Raw genomic sequence first — 20,468 nt, forward strand, 5'->3', positions numbered from 1 at the left:
AAACTTGTTGAGTTGCTCTGTCTGCCCCTTCGGGAGTCACAGGTCCACCATCTGAAGTGAGAAAGATATACGATATTAAAATGTTGCAGTCTCATTGTGGACACCCTGTATTTGGCAAAGATTTTAACAGCCGTCAACTTTCACTAATAAACTCAAGAATTTGTCGTATCTTTGAATTTCGTTTCACAGCTAGTCATTCCTGTGCATAATTAAGGAAACTAAATGATTATCATCACCTATTTATCAACTGCTGCGGCAAAAAATTACCGTTCATTAACTCCACTGCGCACAGTTTAATTAGCGTGTTTCATTGGGTGAGAGATATAGATGGACAAGTAATTAGCATCATTTCTCACTCTCTTTAGTAATAAGGGGGGTTTCGGAACATTACTTTAGTTGATGGTAGTAAGAGAGAAATTCGGTACTGGCATATAGGCTACTCCTCTGAAATAGCAAGATAAGGATCGCCAGGCTTAACGTCTCCATCAGACGAGCCGGCTACTAACACATGTTTTTCCGCCATTAAGCTATGAATAGTCTAGGGTCAGCGGTTTTTAGTATTAATCAAATGCTCCTGGGCTGTGTCCCAGACACCGCTCACAGTTTCAATTAAAATCATTACCAATGGCGGCCGAAGACTTTGAGTTTAAGCAGTCGACGTCAGTTTTCTAGTGGCTTTGTCGAAAAGGGCGGAGGAGTAGCTAGATGTTCAGCGCACCCTCTTCATGTTTGGGTAGGAAACTGCTGTTAAAGGGAAAATAATCAGTAATGATCAACAGCAGGAGAAAGCAGAAGGTAGTAAAAATCACTGCGTTAAAAACAAATAACGTGTGTCCACAAGAAATGCGGCCTGTAGTTGAATCCATGTTGACTCGCATCAAACCAGCTGTAAGATTGACTACCACAAAAAATTCCCTGCGTTGAGGCTTGAAACGTAACCCAGGCCATCAGTTGACAGTCTGGTAATCAGGATCCGTATACTACTAATTACCTACGTCTTGCCAACCAGATATCAGTAATGAAAATTTCTTCCGCCACAAGGATACGAACAGGCTACCTCCTGGTGGAGCGTTACCGCACTAACGCACCGTTATGTCATTGGCTGTGGAGGCGAGTTGTTTGACCGTCGAATCGTCTAGAGGCGCTGTGGGCGTCTGCTCTAACAGCCAATAAGCATGGCGCAGTGTTATCAGCGCTGTATCACTTCGAGCAGGCCGCTACTTGGTGATCAGCTGCTCGACTGTGTCGTGGCAGTTCACACGACAGCAAGTACGAAATCCACTGTCCGCTTCAAATATCATTTTCGCGTCACCTAAATCTGTAGTTTTGTTAATAGTTCTTCGTTTTCCAAGTTGACAACGATCTAGAGACTCAGCAATGTATGAGCGCTTTTCAAATGCAGGACGTTTCGAAATCGAGGCTCAGTCTTCCGATCCATCGTAGCCTTTCTTCTATAAATAAAGATAAATCGTTTCGTTTTCTCCGTAAAACTCGAACGCTCGCATGCGTACCAACAACTACACCCATCACTGTGCATTACGTTGTGCAACCGTTCTTTTCGAACACCGTGTGGTCATATGACAAAGAGCACTACTGCGCCATATTCTCACAATTCACTAATCTTTCGCTATTAAATCACCTATAAACAGTATACACTTTTGACTTTTGTAGTGTCAGTTGTATTCAGGCCTCAAATGGGTGTGGAAATGACATTTCATCTACTTACTTCATCATTAAATACTTCGTGAAAACTTTCCTAGTAACGAGCATAAACTTTTCATTTCTGCTTCCTCGTTTTATTTTCTGCTTCTTAGTAAACTCCTTGGAACACTTCTTTCGATAGTAACCGAGTCGTACACACGTTTGTGACTGTAATGAAAATGAAATGAACGTGGGCATGACGTGTATCCAGGCGACTGGAGAGTCGATGGAAGTCGCAGTCGAACGAAATTCTTTGCTGGATCCTTAGACACATGAAACGACCAAGTACACGACCTAATGGAAGACGGGTAGATGGCAGAAAACATGCAGGACCAACAAGGATGACTGTAGGTGAAGATTGTACTGTGTGGAAAAGTTTGGAGGAACCATTTATCTATAAGTAGATGTCGGCTGATGATGATATTGCTAATTTCTTTTTCAATAGGAGACCACCGGTACACACGCATTTACGCTTACTATTCGCTGTCTTACCGTGAATAAACTTTATTGTGGTGCTCACTGGCCTCTCACGTTGTGTTTATCACCTCCACTGATCCCAGAAGCCTAATGATATGTTTACAACTAGATGCACAAAATTAGTTTTTGGTAAAATTCCTAGGAAAACAGAGTAAAATAATGGGTCTTGCTGCAGTATTTCCTACACCGTAATTTCACTGAGCTGACGCTGCACTCTACAAGATGGTTTATAACAAGTGGGACGACTGAAGGCTACACAGCCCATTACGTCCGATGTTTGTTTTTGCCGACGATATCTAAGGTCTATCGGTCGAACTTATGCTTATCTTTAATGGAATCTGGCGTGCGAGTAAACAGAAATCGTAACTCTAGCTTCTGTCTCGGAGGCTTATCTCCCGCGCTACATGAGGGCACTTTCTTGAGGGAATATCACTTCTCAATACATTGTCATTTCTCGATTCGGCAATTACAATGTGTACTGACTGAGAAATGCAAGATCTTCAGATTGCGCCGAAGTGAACTTGGAACAGCAGAGGAAAAACATAAATTAGAGTTGATGTGTTGTTGTTGTTGTATTATCGAATCCAAAAACTCTGCATAACCACTGCAGCATATATCCATCTCAACCCACTTACTGTCGTCACGCTTTGGGCTCCCTCCACTTCCCTCCATTAGCGATCAACGGTTCCTTGACGTCTCCGGATGTGTCCTACATTTCTCCTGTTTGTTTTTTTTTTTTGTTGATAACACGATTACAGTGTCCTTTGGTCAAATGTAAAGCGCTTTTTACGACAAAATCTCTGAAAATATGTGTTATATTTACGTGTGCTTCACAACACCTCATCAGGATGCTGAGAAATAAAGGCTTTCCACACAAAAACATGACAAGCTACCAGTACAAAATAATGCGCAAATGGGCTTGCAAAACCATGCAAACCGAATGTAAAGATTAAATACAACAAAAACCCACTGATTATGGCACACAGGTGCTGAAACATGGTTGAGAACTTTGGAAAAACGGTGTTTTGCAAACACGAAAGATACAAGAGCTGCGAATCCAAATGATGTCGAATTAACTGTGAGTGAAGAGTCCATTCACATATTCTCATCTTAGAGTACTGTGGTTTTCGTTAGAATAGTACTTTTATTGTTGTCCCAGCATCAAAATAAAAATAATTTCGAAATCCAGTGTCTGACAAGGATTACCAAAGTTCTTTTTAATTTTTTAAAAAATTTGTCGTCCGTGTCAGAGCCGGTAAAAACTTCGCGTAATATTCACTGGGGTTTGTGCCGTAGCCCACAGTACTCTATAAACGCAGGGTATGAAATATGCGAAAGAAGTGCACAATCGAATACTAATGTTTTCCGTCTTTCTTATAAATTACTTGACGGAATTTGAATTATGGTACTCTGGGGCATCTGTCTTGTTTAGAACGAGACGATAATGTTATCTCAGTAATATTTATTGACACGATAAAAAGAAGCACGTCGTTTAATGTTGACTTTGTTCCTCTTTATCTTTATCATGTGTTCAAAGGGTATTCCAGGCGAAAAAGCCAAGTGACTCAATCTGTATATGCAACTATGTGTTTATGACCGCAGCAGTCACATCATATTATTAATTCATGCGATGTTATTGCTTATACGTGCATAGCACTACGCGTTTCGAACTTTCGTCTATCATCTTGTGTCTTACTATGGTGAAATCTAATACAAAACATACCTACACACTATAACATAAAATGAAAGCTATTCTATGTCAACCTATTATAGGAGCCTGTTTCCTTTCTTGATGTCTGTCCTTTGTTTAACAGCAGTTGGGTAGCATCAACTGGTGCTGCAACGACATTGTAGTGATATTTTACTGTAACGTCTGTAAATGTCGCCGGCCGAAGTGACCGAGCGGTTCTAGGCGCTTCCGTCTGGAACCGCGTGACCGCTACGGTCGCAGGTTCGAATCCTGCCTCGGGCATCGATGTGTGTGATGTCCTTAGGTTGGTTAGGTTTAAGTAGTTATAAGTTCTAGGGAACTGATGACCTCCGATGTTAAGTCCCATAGTGCTCAGAGCCATTCGAACCATTTTTGTAAATGTTGCTGGCATCGTGACATCGTGATGAAGCAATGCCTGGTGTTGTGCGTACGCAATGTTTATCGTCTGTGACATTACTCTGTGGCAAAATATGGACATTTTTGTAGTCACTGCAGCCGTTTTCGAATGCTTAAATAGTACAGCGCGCATTTTGTATACACTCTTTGTACACACTGTCCAAAGGCAATACAATGAGGAAAATGTTAATAAAACCATATATTTTCAATAAATCTCATAGGAACATACACCGATATTCCAAGATAAACTGATGAAAGACTAAATACTGTAAGTTTATATTCACCAGCAAAGAAAACCAGACAATGTTCACAATGAACTACATTAAGAGCACAGCCAAAGATACATAAAGAGGATGCACAAATTAGAACTGCACTAAATTCCACAGCTATCCCAGAATATAAGATAATGATAAAGCTACAGGCAATACAGACAAATACAGCTGTGAAACAACTCACATGGTACAGAAAAGGTAGCGAACTATGAACTTATTGTAAAAATTATGAACAAACATCTACCGCTACGAGTCAAACTTCACTTCTTGGACGTAGTCAACGGGTACACACATGTCCTTGCAGTTGAAAGTATTGCAGCAATAAGACAGAATCTTTAGGAGCATAAAGCATACCTTTAGTAGAAGTAATCAAACTTACCGTAAAGATACAATAGTATTGTCCCACAGCTACTTCACATTTAACAATCAAGTATAAAAATAAGAAAGCAGAAATCAGTCGTGGAATTAAGTTGCTTTAATATGACATTTATAGTCACAACGCAGATCAGATTTCGACATGTGTCAGGTCATTATCAATGCTAAAACAAATACAAGATAATATATTACAATGTGATTAAGAAAAGTTATTAACATTAAAAGACAACGATGTGATGGACTTATAACTTTTGTAAATCACATTGTAATATATACTCTTGTATTTGTTAATTGCCTAGAAAATAAAGTGATGGACAACAACAAAGGTTATGGCGCCAAAACAGTCTTACGCTCAAGATATGTAGAAGACACATTACATATTTTTAAAAGCTCCACTGAAGGACTAAAAATGTTACATGTGGAGTTAACAACCTGTACAAACCATTAATTATTTGCGAAAATATTAATTATACACAAAAATATTAATTTCACAATACAACATAAAGAAAACACAGCCATTAATTATCTAGCGATGACAAGACCCATATTTAAATGTGTACCCTCCCTTAAACTCTACAGAAAGTCAACTTCCACAGACACCACCATAGCTATGATCTCTGTACATCCAAACTCACATAGAAAACTTCACTGCCTTTCACCAGAGAGCCTGTAAATTGCCTTTAAATCCAAAAAAAATTTCGGTCAAGAAATAAAGACAATTAATAAGATAATTATAAATAATGGATACATACAACTGAGATTAAGTTTGTGCAAAAAAATGTAAAGTAAAACATAGATCAATAGGCCTCTAGCAGCATTCAAGAAAATATTAATAAATAAGCAAACATGCGACATTTGAGAAAAATATCAGATAAAAATGAAAAACTTTAAAAAAAATTCTTACGTTGCTATAAACCAACCTATAACAATAACCTTAGGAAAGAATACTAAATAACATCAAGCAAACTCAAACAAAGATAAACTGACGCGAATAAATTCACACCATCTTGACTTGAACTTTAAATGCAGTTCAGTATATTCGGTTTCTCTTTCTCATAGACGCCAGATCTTTTTTCTGTCGTGTTCTATTAAAAGCTATGTCACACTACGTCACTTCATCGATAGCTAAAGCTTAAAAATATAGGAGTCTATGGGCCAAAACATAAACAAGGGTGTCTGGGAAGTGTTCAAATGTGAAAATTTAAAAAAGTTTACTACATGTGACCTGCGCTGTAGTGTTGACATTTTAACAAGGCAGTCGGCCGCGAATGTAGACAAATTAATGAGGGACCACCTGAAGCAGAGGAACAAGCCCCACCTCTGTCTCGCAGGGCTGGCAGTCTACAACCTGGATCTTTGCTTTTGCGCAAGCAGAACTGACTGGAACGATGATCCGTTCTGGTATCATGGAAATCGTTTTGAAACCCCTGATAAATAGGGATTAGTCTCTTCATTCACTTCATAATTAGCAAAGAAAACAACGAACGACACAAGGTAAAGCGGAGCACGTAAAACGTTCGTTAACGACTACGGCGGAAATGGTTACTGAGTTTGGCAGTGTCGTAACCAGGTAGTTCAGTTCCGATCTCTACTGGTTTATTACGCAATTGTAGTTCAAAGCAGTGATGTGAAACTCATATGCGGTCTTCCGGTAACAAGACCCTGATTCACTGCCAGGCCACTTGGAGCGCTGCAAGTTTATCCTTCTGTCATCTCGGTTTCTTATTGGGTAATTTGTTGTCTTCCATATTTGTAGTAAACAGAAACTGGTTTCATCGCACTGTGTTCCTGATTGCGACCTTTTGTGTTATACTGCATATAGTGTGGATGTACTTCCACTACACTGCGTCCTCTGCATTTAGTAAACTCTAGTTATACAGAATTCGCAAGTAGATCCACTGGTGAAAGCATCAGGATCTGTAAAATTGGCTTTTAAATTTTCGTTGGAATGGATGGATGAGTATAGTACATTGATTTCTGTTAAAATGTATTGTTTGTTGTACCTGTCAGTAAGTGTAAAACATATGCGTAACTTTTGCTGTATTTTTAGCATTTGCAGGGAAGAATTCCTTAGTCACGGAGACAACAGTCTACTCACTGTCAAGAAGCAACACTATTCATAGCAGAAATAGATACGCATTCCATGATAAGATGTAGTAAAGTTGAATATCAGTTCTGTCAAAAGCTGCTAACATGTAGTTCTCCAGAAGCGCAGAAGTACATAAAACGTATAACATACTTGCAAGAAACATAAATCGAGCATTGCACACACGATTCGGGAACAAAAGCATATGGGTCCATAGAACACTATGCGATAAAACTTATTCTGTTTTATATGAAATAAAAAACAAATATGGAATCGTTTACTTACAAGACAGGCAACGGCCTTTCCGCAGTGGCTACAACGGTTCCCCTGAGATCACCGGAGTTAAGCGCTGCCGGGCGTGGTCGGTACTTGGTTGGGTGACCATCCAGGCCGCCATGCGCTGTTGCCATTTTTCGGGGTGCACTCAGCCTCGTGATGCCAACTGAGGAGCTGCTCGACCGAATAGTAGCGGCTTCGGTCAAGAATACCATCATAACGACCGGGAGAGCGGTGTGCTGACCACACGCCCATCCTATCCGCATCCTCAATGAGGGTGACACGGCGGTCGGATGGTCCCAGTAGGCTACTCGTGCCTGAAGACGGAGTGCTTTTTACTTACAAGACAACATCACCAACGCGACCTCGTATTTTAAGGAGTAAAAAGCGCACTTGCAATAAGTCAGTTGTAGCAACCGATCCTGGACGAAAATTTAGGCCATAATTCTGAAGTACAGAGTTATGGCCCTCTGAAAGTACAGCTTTTAAACTGTTACGCGCGCTGGTTGTTTGGCACTCGCTGCTTCCCACTGCAGCGCCTAATGACCGAGGGCAGAGTGCTGTACACTGGAGTCACGACCAGGGCTCCTCTATTCGCAGGATGTTGAAGAGGATGGAAGAGGAGGGAGGGGGGGGGGGTGAGCAGGTGGACACATCTGCCCAACGTGTTTCACGAGATCACATATTATTCTACCCAAAAAATAGTAGGTAATATCAGTATGTAATATGTCAACCTCACGCACATGTCAGTTCAATACCATTTTAACAATATTATCATACTGATAATACTGCACATACATATACGCGTCAAAATCAAAATGAATAAAACTAAACAACTGCAGAATTATTATGAAATGAAGTTAACGATTCTCGATTTAAAATTTAAGCGTGCCAATCACGATAAGACCACCGCTTCACCTGCAAATGTACTTCACATCTACATCTACATATATACTCTGCTAATCACATTTAAGTGCCTGGCACAGGGTTCAACGAACAACCTACACAATAATTCTCTATTGTTCTACTCTCGAACAGCGCGTGGGAGGAATGAACACCTATATACTTCCGTATGAGCTCTGATTTTCTTTATTTTATTATGACGATCGTTGTTCCCTACATAGATCTGGCTCAACATATATATTTCCGTATTCGGAGGAGAAAGTTGGTGATTGAAAGTTCATGAGAGGATCCCGCCGCAACGAGAAACGCCTTTGTTTAAATGATGTCCACCATAAATCTTGTATCATGTCCGTGTCACTCTCTTCCCTATTTCTCGAGAATACAAAACAAACTGCTCTTCTTTGAACTTTCTCTCTGTACTCCGTTAATCCTACCTGGTAAGGAGCCCACACCGCACGACAAGCAGCACTCCAAAAGAGGACGGACAAGCGTAGCGTAGGCAGCCTCTTTAGTAGATCTGTTGCGTCATCCAAGGATTCTGCCAATAAAACGAAGTCTGTGGTTCCTCTTCCCCACATCATCTTCTATGTGCTATTTCCAATTTTAGTTGTTTGTAGTTGTAATTCCTAGATATTTAATTGTATTTGCAGCCTTTAGATTTAAATCATTTATCGTGTAACCGAAATTTAACGGATTCCTTTTAGCACTCATGCGGATCACCTCACACTTTTCATTATTTAGGGTCAATTGCCAGTTTTTGCACCATACAGATATCTTTTCTAAATTGTTTTGTAATTTGTTTCGGTATTCTGATCGTTTTACTAGACGATAAACGACAGCATCATCTGCAAACAACCTAAGACAGTTGTTCAGATTGTCTCCTAATTCCTTTATACAGGTTGGGAACGGCAGAGGGGCCCATAACACTACCTTGGAGAACGCCAGAAGTCATTTCTGTTTTACTCGATGATTTTCCGTCTGTTACTATGAACTGTGACCTCTCTGACAGGAAATCACGAAGGCAATCGCGTAATTGAAACGGTATTCCATAAGCATGGAATTTGATTACAATTCGCTTGTCAGGTACAGTGTCAAAAACCCTCTCGAAATGTAGAAATACAGAATCAATTTGAAAGCTCTTGTCGATATCACTCAACACTTCGTGTGAGTAAAGAGTTGGCTGTGTTGCACAAGAACAATGTTTTCTAAATCCATGTTGTCTGTGTGTTAATGGACAATTCCCTTCGAAGTAATTCATAATATTCGAACACCATACATGTTCCAGAATCCTGCTGTATATTGACGTTAATGATATGAGCCTATAATTTAGTGTATTGCTCCAACTGCCTGTTTTGAATATTGTTGTGACCTGTGCAACTATCCAGCCTTTGGGTACGGATATTTCGTCGAGCGAGCGGTTTTATATGATTGTAAGTATGGAGTTATTGCACCAGCATACTCTAAAAGGAACCTAATTGGTATACAATTTGGACCGGAAGACTTGCGTTTATTAAGCAATTTAAGGTGCTTCACTACTCTGAGCATACATATCTACTTCTAAGTTACTCACATTGCAGCTGTTCTTGATTCGAATTTTGGAATATTTACTTCGTCTTCTTTGGTGAAGGAATTTCCGAAGGCTGTGTCCAGTAATTCAGTAATTCTGCCTTAGCAGTACTGTCGTTGTTAGTATTTCCATTGCTATCGCGCAGAGAAGGCACTGATTATGACTTGCCGCTAGCATACTTTACATGCGACCAGAATCTCTTTGGATTTTCTGCCAGGTTTCGAGATAAAATCTTACTGTAGAAACTATTATAATCGTTTCGCACTGAAGTCCACTCTACTTTTCAAGCTTCTGTAAAAGATCACCATTCTTGAGTGTTTTACGTTTGTTTAAATTTGGCATGTAATTTCCGTTGTTTCTGCAACAGTGTTCTGACCTGTTTAGTGTAACAAGGGAGATCAGCGCCATCGTTTCTTAATTAGTTTGGTATAAAGGTCTCAATTGTTGTTGATACTATTTGTTTGAATTCGTGCCACATCTGTTCTAGACTTACATTGTTGATTTGGAAGGATGGAGATTGTCTCTCAGGAGGGCGTCAAGCAAATTTTTATCTGCTTTTTGGAATAGATACATTTGTCGTTTATTTTTGGACCATTTTGGAGTTACGGTATTCGGTCTCGCTACGACAATCCTGTGTTCACTAATCTCTGTACCCGTTTAGACGCTCGTTGTTAGTTCAGGATTTTTTATTTGCTAAGAGATCAAGTGTGTTTTCACAATCGTTTACTATTCAAATGGGCTCATGAACTAATTGCCCGAAATAATTTTCAGAGAATGCGTTTAGCACAATTTCGGATAACGTTTTATGCGAACGTAAATAGGCGCAACAGTGATGTTAATAATTAAATAGCACTACGTTACTTCTTTAATGAGGCACGCATTTGTTTCATATTTTTACACTTCATTTGCGAATCGCAACATAAAAATCTTCAAAGCTAAGAGGTCTCTGGCAGCAGCTTTTGTGCTATTCCATGTCAGATGATTTTGAGGTGCTGTTGTATGCGCCTAGAACCGCACAGCCACCGCGGCCGGTGTCCGTATTGTGACACGAACCCTGCCCTGTTTATATTTTGGTGTTATCTGGTATGAAGCAACCCTCACCTGAAACTACCACGCTATAGTGTCTGCATTTCATCTAAGACTACGAATAAACTTGAAGCGATTACAAAAAAGCTTATATTGAGCGACAACATCACGCCACAAGACTGTATACAATGTCTCTCTCGAATGACGGGCGCATCACGATCGGTTGTGAGCTGTATTTTTACCAGCGGCATTAGCGGACATGACTGTGACATGACTGCAGTGTCGTTATGCTGAATTTCCACATCAGGTTAAACAAAGTACAGGTTTCAGCAACAGCGATTAAACTGCTACGATAGATTAAGCTGGATAAATTTTACATTGTTTTACAGTGTATAGATATGTTCTGCGTTAGACTTCAGTGAATAAGGCACCAGATGATGTACGAGGCTGAAACATGGAGTGCTATGTCCACACAACCAACAGAAACACACGAAGTTATGTTACTGGCTGCAGCCATGCACATACTGTCAAGCGTGCAAACATCTGAAGTGTCTTCTCAAGCCCAGAGTGCTAAACAGACATTCTAGATAAATATGAACCTCGCCCTGTAATGCAGCTAATATTAGGTACAATTAGAAATACTGCTGTCACGTAATTAGAATGTATAAATTAATAAAAGTGAAAGGTTGGGATCTATTCTAGAAAGACAAAACAGCTATTTCCTTTTTCAGTCTACATATAATTTATCACTGTGCATTCAGGGGTCAAGTGATACACAACAATCATGTTCACGTACTTCCAACACTCAATAAAAAATATTTAACTCTTGGACATATTGACTTGGTGATTATTATATTCGTCACCTCTACATATGAAAGTTTTTATCACAAGCGAGAATGATTAAAAATCTTCATCAGCTAACCTACGTCTACGAAGGCATAGCTGGTCAACGGACTGAGTTGGTGGAGAATAATTTTACTTTTGAAACCAATGAAAAACGTCGCAGGTTGCAGCGGGAGACAGGCAGCGACACAGATGTCGCTCACGTAGGACACTTCCGTAACTACACCTGCGGTTGTGCTTTGTCGGCTGAAGCTGTCGCTCGCTTCTGTCGCTCACGTAGGACACGGCCTATGAGTGCTGTAGGGCAGGTTGTGCTGAGAAATAATTGTTAACAAAAAAATTCGATACGTTGCACCGTTTCCCAATTAATTAGCATCGACGTTAACCAATCAGACCATTGCGTGCACCAAATCAAGTGGGCCATCAGAGACGGTGTCACCAAACGTTTGGTTCCTAAAACCAAACAAGAGAACTATACAAAAATTGGACATGGGAAGGCAGTGAGGACCGAACCCGAACCAAAGACTGGGCTGTTTCTACACTATGGGAAAAATTGAAGCTAATAAAATCTGGCGGCCCGCTTGAATTTGCGGGTGCAACGGCCTGATTGGCTAACTTCAATGCTAATTAACTCGCAAACGGCGCAACGTATTGGATCTTTTACTCAACAGTCATCCCTTAGCAGAATCTACCCTACAACATTCTTACAAGCTTTCACACCTGTTTCTGATCACCTTGTATGTTACTTTACTTTTGTATATACACTGACGGAAAAAAATCGCAATACCACGATGGAGTTGTGTGACATAAACGGAAGTTGGCAGATATGTCTCTACATCTGAAACATGATGTCTATTAAAGTTTAGCGCTAGTCGCGTTACTATGCCGTTAGTTGCGTCACTGTGAGGATGCCAATCAAGTTTGCTTGAAATACACGCTGTAACGGACATGGGCGTTAATTACCTTCGAGATTGGACTTGGTGAGTTGATGTTATTGAAGAATGCCTTTAGGGCGACAAAGACGCCATTATCGACACATCGCTGACTTTGAACGAGATCTTGTAATAGGGCTGCAAGAAGCTGGATGTTCCTTCTGCGATACTGCGGAGGGACTTGGCAGGAATGTAGCCATTGTACGTGAGTGCTGACTGCGGTGCTCATGAGAATGCCCGGTCGCAAAAAGACCGAGCTCCAGACGGCCACGTGGCACAACCTTGAGAGAAGACCATCGTGTTCGGCGTAGGGCTCTAGCCATCGTACTGTAGCCGCAGTGGCAATCTGAGCAGCAGTTGTCACCACAGCGACACAATGAACTTGCAAATCGGTTACTTCAAGGGTAACCGCCCTCAAGTGTCTATACCTGGAGTTTTGTTCTGGATGCGGTTTCATATGACAGCAGCAGCTCTCTCATGGTTATCCCACCTGACTTCAAATTTGGTCATCACTCTGGTGATTCAATCTGTTGTGCCGCCATTCATGAACAGTATTCCACGGGTCTTTCTAACAGGATAACACACGGCCGCATACCGCTGTTGCAACCCAACATGTTGGCTGTCTCCAGTAGAGCACATATGGGACATCGCTGGATGACAACTACAGTGTGTCCGGCCCCGGTAGCTGAGTAGTCAGCGCGACAGAATGTCAATCCTAAAGGCCCGGGTTCGATTCCCGGCTGGGTCGGAGATTTTGTCCACTCAGGGATTGGGCGTTGTCCTAGTCATCATCATTTCATCCCCATCGATACGCAAGTCGCCGAAGTGGCGCCAAATCGAAAGACTTGCACCCGGCGAACGGTCTACCGGACGGGAGGCCTTAGTTACACAACTACAGTCTCATTCACAGAAAACGCAAAAACCCTCCCTGAGCTGACCGACTTAGTGCGACACGCATGGAACTCCATGCCACAAACTGACATCCTGCGCTTGTACAACACAATGCACGTTATTGCTTAATTCAACAGTCTGGCTGTTACACCGGTTATTAATGTATTAGCACTTCACATTTGCAACAGCTTAAAAAGTAAAAGTAAAATTCTATGTACCGACTTGACAGAAAATCCTAGGGAGTTCTGGTCTTACGTTAAATCAGTAAGTGGATCGAAACAGCATACCAGACACTCTGGGATGATACTGGCATTCAAACAGAGGATGACACGCGTAAAGGTGAAATACTAAACACCTTTTTCCAAAGCTGTTTCACAGAAGAAGACCGCACTGCAGTTCCTTCCCTAAATCCTTGCACGAACGAAAAAATGGCTGACATCGAAATAAGTGTCCAAGGAATAGAAAAGCAACTGAAATCACTCAACAGAGGAAAGTCCAATGGACCTGACGGGATGCCAATTCGATTCTACACAGAGTACGCGAAAGAACTTGCCCGTCTTCTAACAGCCGTATACCGCAACTGAAGGTTCCAAATGATTGGAAAAGAACACAAGTAGCTCCAGTTTTCAAGAAGGGTCGTCGAGCAGATGCGCAAAACTAACGGCCTATATCTCTGACATCGATCTCTTGTAGAATTTTAGAACATGTTTTTTGCTCGCGTATCATGTCATTTCTGGAAACCCAGAAACTACTCTGTAGGATTCAACATGGATTCCGGAAACAGCGATCGTGTGAGACCCAACTCGCTTTATTTGTTCATGAGACCCAGAAAATATTAGATACAGGCTCCCAAGTAGATGCCATTTTCCTTGACATCCTGCGCTTGTACAACACAATGCACGTTATTGCTGAACTCAACAGTCTGGCTGTTACACCGGTTATTAATGTATTAGCACAGATACAGTTTCGCACTGTCGCCTGATAAACAAAGTAAGAGCCTACGGAATATCAGACCAGGTGTGTGGCTGAATTGAAGAGTTTTTAGCAAACAGAACACGGCATGTTGTTCTCAATGGAGAGTCGTCTACAGACGTTAAAGTAACCTCTGGCGTGCCACAGGGGACTGTTATGGGACCATTGCTTTTCACAATATATATAAATGACCTAGTTACTAGTGTCGGAAGTTCCATGCGGCTTTTGGCGGATGATGCTGTAGTATACAGAGAAGTTGCAGCATTAGAAAATTGCAGCGAAATGCAGGAAGATCTGCAGCGGATAGGCACTTGGTGGAGGGAGTGGCAACTGAGCCTTAACATAGACAAATGTAATGTATTGCGAATACATAGAAAGAATGATCCTTTATTGTATGATTAAATGATAGCGGAACAAACACTGGTAGCAGTTACTTCTGTAAAATATCTGGGAGTATGCGTGCGGAACGATTTGCAGTGGAATGATCATATAAAATTAATTGTTGGTAAGGCGGGTGCCAGGTTGAGATTCATTGGGAGAGTCCCTAGAAAATGTAGTCCATTAACAAAGGAGGGGGCTTAAAAAACACTCGTTCGACCTATACATGAGTATTGCTCATCAGTGTGGGATCCGTACCAGGTCGGGTTGACAGAAGAGATAGGAAAGAATCAAAGAAGAGCGGCGCGTTTCGTCACAGGCTTATTTGGTAAGCGTGATAGCGTTACGGAGATGTTTAGCAAACTCAAGTGGCAGACTCTGCAAGAGAGGCGCTCTGCATCGCGGTGTAGCTTGCTGTCTAGGTTTCGAGAGGGTGCGTTTCCGGATGAGGTATCGAATATATTACTTCACCCTGCTTATACCTCCCGAGGAGATCACGAATGTAAAATTGGAGAGATTCGAGTGTGCACGGAGGCTTTCCGGCAGTCGTTCTTCCCGCGAACCATACGCGTCTGGAACAGGAAAGGAAGGTAATGACAGTGGCACGTGAAGTGCCCTCCGCCACACACCGTTGGGTGGCTTGCGGAGTATAAATGTAGATGTTGATTTAGGAACGATCTAACGATAAAAAAATTAAACAATCATTATGATAGGCAAAACAGTAGTATGTTTGTGTGTGTGTGTAGGTGCGACGGTGCGTGGAGGCGGGGCTGGTGGAGAAGTGGCTGGCCGACACGATGCAGGCGACTCGCGCCGCCGAGAGCCGGACGTCGCGGCCGGCCAGCACGCGCGCGCTCGTGGGGCTGCGCAAGCTGCTGGGCGCCGGGGTCGCGCTGGCCGCGGGCTGCGCAGTCGCAGCGCTCGCGCTCGCCGCCGAGAGAGCGCTCTGGCGGCGCCGGCCGCAAACTCGCCGTCAGCGCTACCCGCTGGGCATCTACTACAGCCGTAACAGGCCCAGGAACCGGCCGCAGCCGAACACGCGCTTCGCTCGTTCGTTTGTTCCATAAAACCACGTAGGACGTCTTGGTTGCCCGGGGCTTGGGTGTTTGTGTTGTCCTCATCATTTCATTATGATCATCATCATTCTTGGCAGTAGCTAGAGTGGACTGTGTAAAAAATTGGACTATGTAAGGATTGTACGGGCTCTGATGACCGTGCAGTTGAGCGCCCCACAAACCAAACATCATTGCCTTGGTTAAAACGGCGATTCAACTAAAGACTTTGAATATCTGTAAACTTATCATCATTCAAAACCCATTTCAGAACAACCACTGTAGTGGTAAGTAGTAGCGCCAAAGTAGGGGGCCCAAATTTCGTCACCGTAACAGGTTAGACCTGTATAAGCCCTGAAAGGTTATGGAAAACACAACAAACTGATATTCACATTCCTGAATTTATTCTCTACTTGTAGGCAATTAACAATCGAATTGTTATAACGTACTAAAGCCAGTATTTAACATAAGCATTAGCGCTGCCAAAATACAAATACAAAAAAAAAAAAATGTTCGCCATTTTGCCCCCCATAAAAGTACTCTAAAATGCAGTTAATTTAAATGTATTTGTCGATTATAACACTGCCAAACACTTTCACTATAATAAATCACTTGAGACAACAAACCAAGTACCGGGTTATCAAAAAGTCAGTATAAATTTGAAAACTCAATAAACCACGGAATAATGTAGATAGAGAGGTAAAAATTGACACACATGCTTGGAATGACATGGGGTTTTATTAGAACAAAAAAAAAAAACACCCCATATTGCTAGACTCGTGAAAGATCTCTTGCGCGCGTCGTTTGGTGACGATCGTGTGTTCAGTCGCCACTTTCGTCATGCTTGGCCTCCCAGGTCCCCAGACCTCAGTCTGTGCGATTATTGGCTTTGGGGTTACCTGAAGTCGCAAGTGTATTGTGATCGACCGACATCTCTAGGGATGCTGAAAGACAACATCCGACGCCAATGCCTCACCATAACTCCGGACATGCTTTACAGTGCTGTTCACAACATTATTCCTCGACTTCTGCTATTGTTGAGGAATGATGGTGGACATATTGAGCATTTCCTGTAAAGAACATCATCTTTGATTTGTCTTCCTTTGTTATGTTAATTATTGCTATTCTGATCAGATGAAGCGCCATCTGTTGGACATTTTTTGAACGTTTGTATTTTTTTGGTTCTAATAAAACCCCATGTCATTCCAAGCATGTGTGTCAATTTGTACCTCTCTATCTACATTATTCCGTGATTTATTCAGTTTTCAAATTTATACTGACTTTTTGATCACCCAGTATTTTGTGCAATGATTCCATTTCTCACCGACAGCCCTTTTCAATAGGAAAAACTAAAATAATCTAAATAGCAAATAAAATGAATTATTAGTAACACTTCCAAATTTCGTCCATGGAACGAATTTAGGAATTGTAAGGGGGATGAAATTACGAACACGCCAGGAATTTATTATAATGACAGCCAGAGCGATATAGGCAAAACCATTGACAAAAGCGATTACATGCAACAAACTGCAATGCACAACTGAAATAAAGCCCAATATTTTAACAGAAACCAATGCTCAAACAAATAGCAAGCTGTTAATTTGGCTGCTGCACTAACTCACCAGAGTCTAAAAAGATTAATTCCGTAGAACTCGGAAGCTGAACGTACTGCACACAACATACTGTCTCAGCAAAGCTATAGACCGAGGTCTCTCTCATGCACGCACAGTTAAACATTTCTTATCAACAATGGAAGCCCGAAATACGTAGGGGGACGAAATTAGGATCAGGAGCGCTGTTGAGGTCCGTTATTTAATTTCTTCTGGCCCGCTTCCAGTCTAGTGGGAAACTTGGCTCAAAAGGAAGGCTTTCCTTTATTGTGCCGGATCTCAAACAGCCTTCTCCACTCTTAGGAGTAGTAAATAAAAAATAAATAAAAGGTAATAAATGGCTGCTCTACCTCAAAATGAAAAGAACACAAATACACTCCTGGAAATTGAAATAAGAACACTGTGAATTCACTGTCCCAGGAAGGGGAAACTTTATTGACACATTCCTGGGGTCAGATACATCACATGATCACACTGACAGAAGCACAGGCACATAGACACAGGCAACAGAGCATGCACAATGTCGGCACTAGTACAGTGTATATCCACCTTTCGCAGCAATGCAGGCTGCTATTCTCCCATGGAGACGATCGTAGAGATGCTGGATGTAGTCCTGTGGAACGGCTTGCCATGCCATTTCCACCTGGCGCCTCAGTTGGACCAGCGTTCGTGCTGGACGTGCAGACTGCGTGAGACGACGCTTCATCCAGTCCCAAACATGCTCAATGGGGGACAGATCCGGAGATCTTGCTGGCCAGGGTAATTGATTTACACCTTCTAGAGTACGTTGGGTGGCACGGGATACATGCGGACGTGCATTGTCCTGTTGGAACAGCAAGTTCCCTTGCCGGTCTAGGAATGGTAGAACGATGGGTTCGATGACGGTTTGAATGTACCGTGCACTATTCAGTGTCCCCTCGACGATCACCAGTGGTGTACGGCCAGTGTAGGAGATCGCTCCCCACACCATGATGCCGGGTGTTGGCCCTGTGTGCCTCGGTCGTATGCAGTCCTGATTGTGGCGCTCACCTGCACGGCGCCAAACACGCATACGACCATCATTGGCACCAAGGCAGAAGCGACTCTCATCGCTGAAGACGACACGTCTCCATTCGTCCCTCCATTCACGCCTGTCGCGACACCACTGGAGGCGGGCTGCACGATGTTGGGGTGTGAGCGGAAGACGGCCTAATGGTGTGCGGGACCGAAGCCCAGCTTCATGGAGACGGTTGCGAATGGTCCTCGCCGATACCCCAGGAGCAACAGTGTCCCTAATTTGCTGGGAAGTGGCGGTGCGGTCCCCTACGGCACTGCGTAGGATCCTACGGTCTTGGCGTGCATCCGTGCGTCGCTGCGGTCCGGTCCCAGGTCGACGGGCACGTGCACCTTCCGCCGACCACTGGCGACAACATCGATGTACTGTGGAGACCTCACGCCCCACGTGTTGAGCAATTCGGCGGTACGTCCACCCGGCCTCCCGCATGCCCACTATACGCCCTCGCTCAAAGTCCGTCAACTGCACATACGGTTCACGTCCACGCTGTCGCGGCATGCTACCAGTGTTAAAGACTGCGATGGAGCTCCGTATGCCACGGCAAACTGGCTGACACTGACGGCGGCGGTGCACAAATGCTGCGCAGCTAGCGCCATTCGACGGCCAACACCGCGGTTCCTGGTGTGTCCGCTGTGCCATGCGTGTGATCATTGCTTGTACAGCCCTCTCGCAGTGTCCGGAGCAAGTATGGTGGGTCTGACACACCGGTGTCAATGTGTTCTTTTTTCCATTTCCAGGAGTGTATATTGTCACATACACTGAGATGACAAAGGTAATGGGATATTTTTTATCAGCATGTCGGACCTCCTTTTGCCCACTGTGGGGCAGCAACTGTATGTGGCATGGACTCAACAAGTCGCCGGAAGTCTCCTCCAGAAATACTGAGCCATTCTGCCTCTACAGCCGTCCATAATTACCAAAGTGTTGAAGGTGTAGGATTTTGTGCACGACCTGGCCTCTCGATTATCTCATATTAAGTGTTTGAAAGGATTCATGTCGTGTGATCCTGGTGGCCAAACCATTTGCTCAAATTGTCCAGAATGTTCTTCAAACCAGCTGCAAACAATTGTGGCCCAGTGACATGAAGCATTGGCATCCATAAAAATTCCACCATTGTTTGGGTAAATGACGTCCATGAACGGCTGCAAAAGTTCAGTGATCGGTTCAGTTGAACCAGAGGACCCTCTATGCCACGTAAACACGACACACGCTATTATGGAGTTATCATCAGCTTACACAGTGTCTTGTTGACAACTTGGGTCCATAGCTTCGTGGGGTCTGCGCCACACTCGAACCCTACCATCAGCTCTTACCAGCTGACTAGGCCACGGTTTTCCAGTTAACTCATGGACAGTAACAACTATTATGAAGCAATTAAAAATGTAAAACAAAAATATCAAATAAAACTATAACAAGCTACAGCCAAAAACACAACTACAAACAAATATATAAAATAATAAAAAAACACTGAATTCCACATATCACTTATTTATAATGGTAACTATTTAACTGTGTAATATCGCTGACCCACTGTCATCCAAGCTGTCATAAAAGTAGCATACGTGGAAAACAAGTAAAATCCGATATACATATCCACTGTACAGCTGGGAGAAAGTAATAATTTTAAAAAAAAGACAGGACATGATAGCAATGATGTTTCATATAAGGAAAAAACACCTAATGATATATTATAGCTTCTCAGATCATAGTTACAAAACCATTATATTGAGACCATCGCTTACTTATATATTTACAGAACACCTGATGATGGCAATTCGCCAAAATGGGCTCATCATGAATGATATAAAATATAAACAATTTATATAGCAGTGTAGCTGGATATTACTCATAATCATCATTTTTGTGAAAGAATGTGAAGGTATATTAATCATAGTGAAGATCTAACTTTTGGATTAATACCTGTTGATAGATATAGATTTGTTGGC

The 20,468-nt window shown here is 42.4% G+C and overlaps 1 protein-coding gene across 1 annotated transcript in view; it reads left to right on the forward strand.

Annotated features, from left to right (window-relative positions):
• Positions 1-15,873, forward strand: part of LOC126226405 (glutamate receptor ionotropic, delta-2-like) — a 110,477-nt gene extending 94,604 nt beyond the window's left edge. Inside the window, exon 11 of the mRNA XM_049942223.1 lies at positions 15,553-15,873. Coding sequence (XP_049798180.1) covers positions 15,553-15,873 — 321 coding nt within the window. The remainder of the gene's footprint in view (positions 1-15,552) is intronic.
• Positions 15,874-20,468: the final 4,595 nt, after the last annotated feature.

The sequence above is a fragment of the Schistocerca nitens genome, chromosome 1, assembly GCF_023898315.1.
Source record: "Schistocerca nitens isolate TAMUIC-IGC-003100 chromosome 1, iqSchNite1.1, whole genome shotgun sequence".
In the NCBI taxonomy this organism is placed as follows: domain Eukaryota; kingdom Metazoa; phylum Arthropoda; class Insecta; order Orthoptera; family Acrididae; genus Schistocerca; species Schistocerca nitens.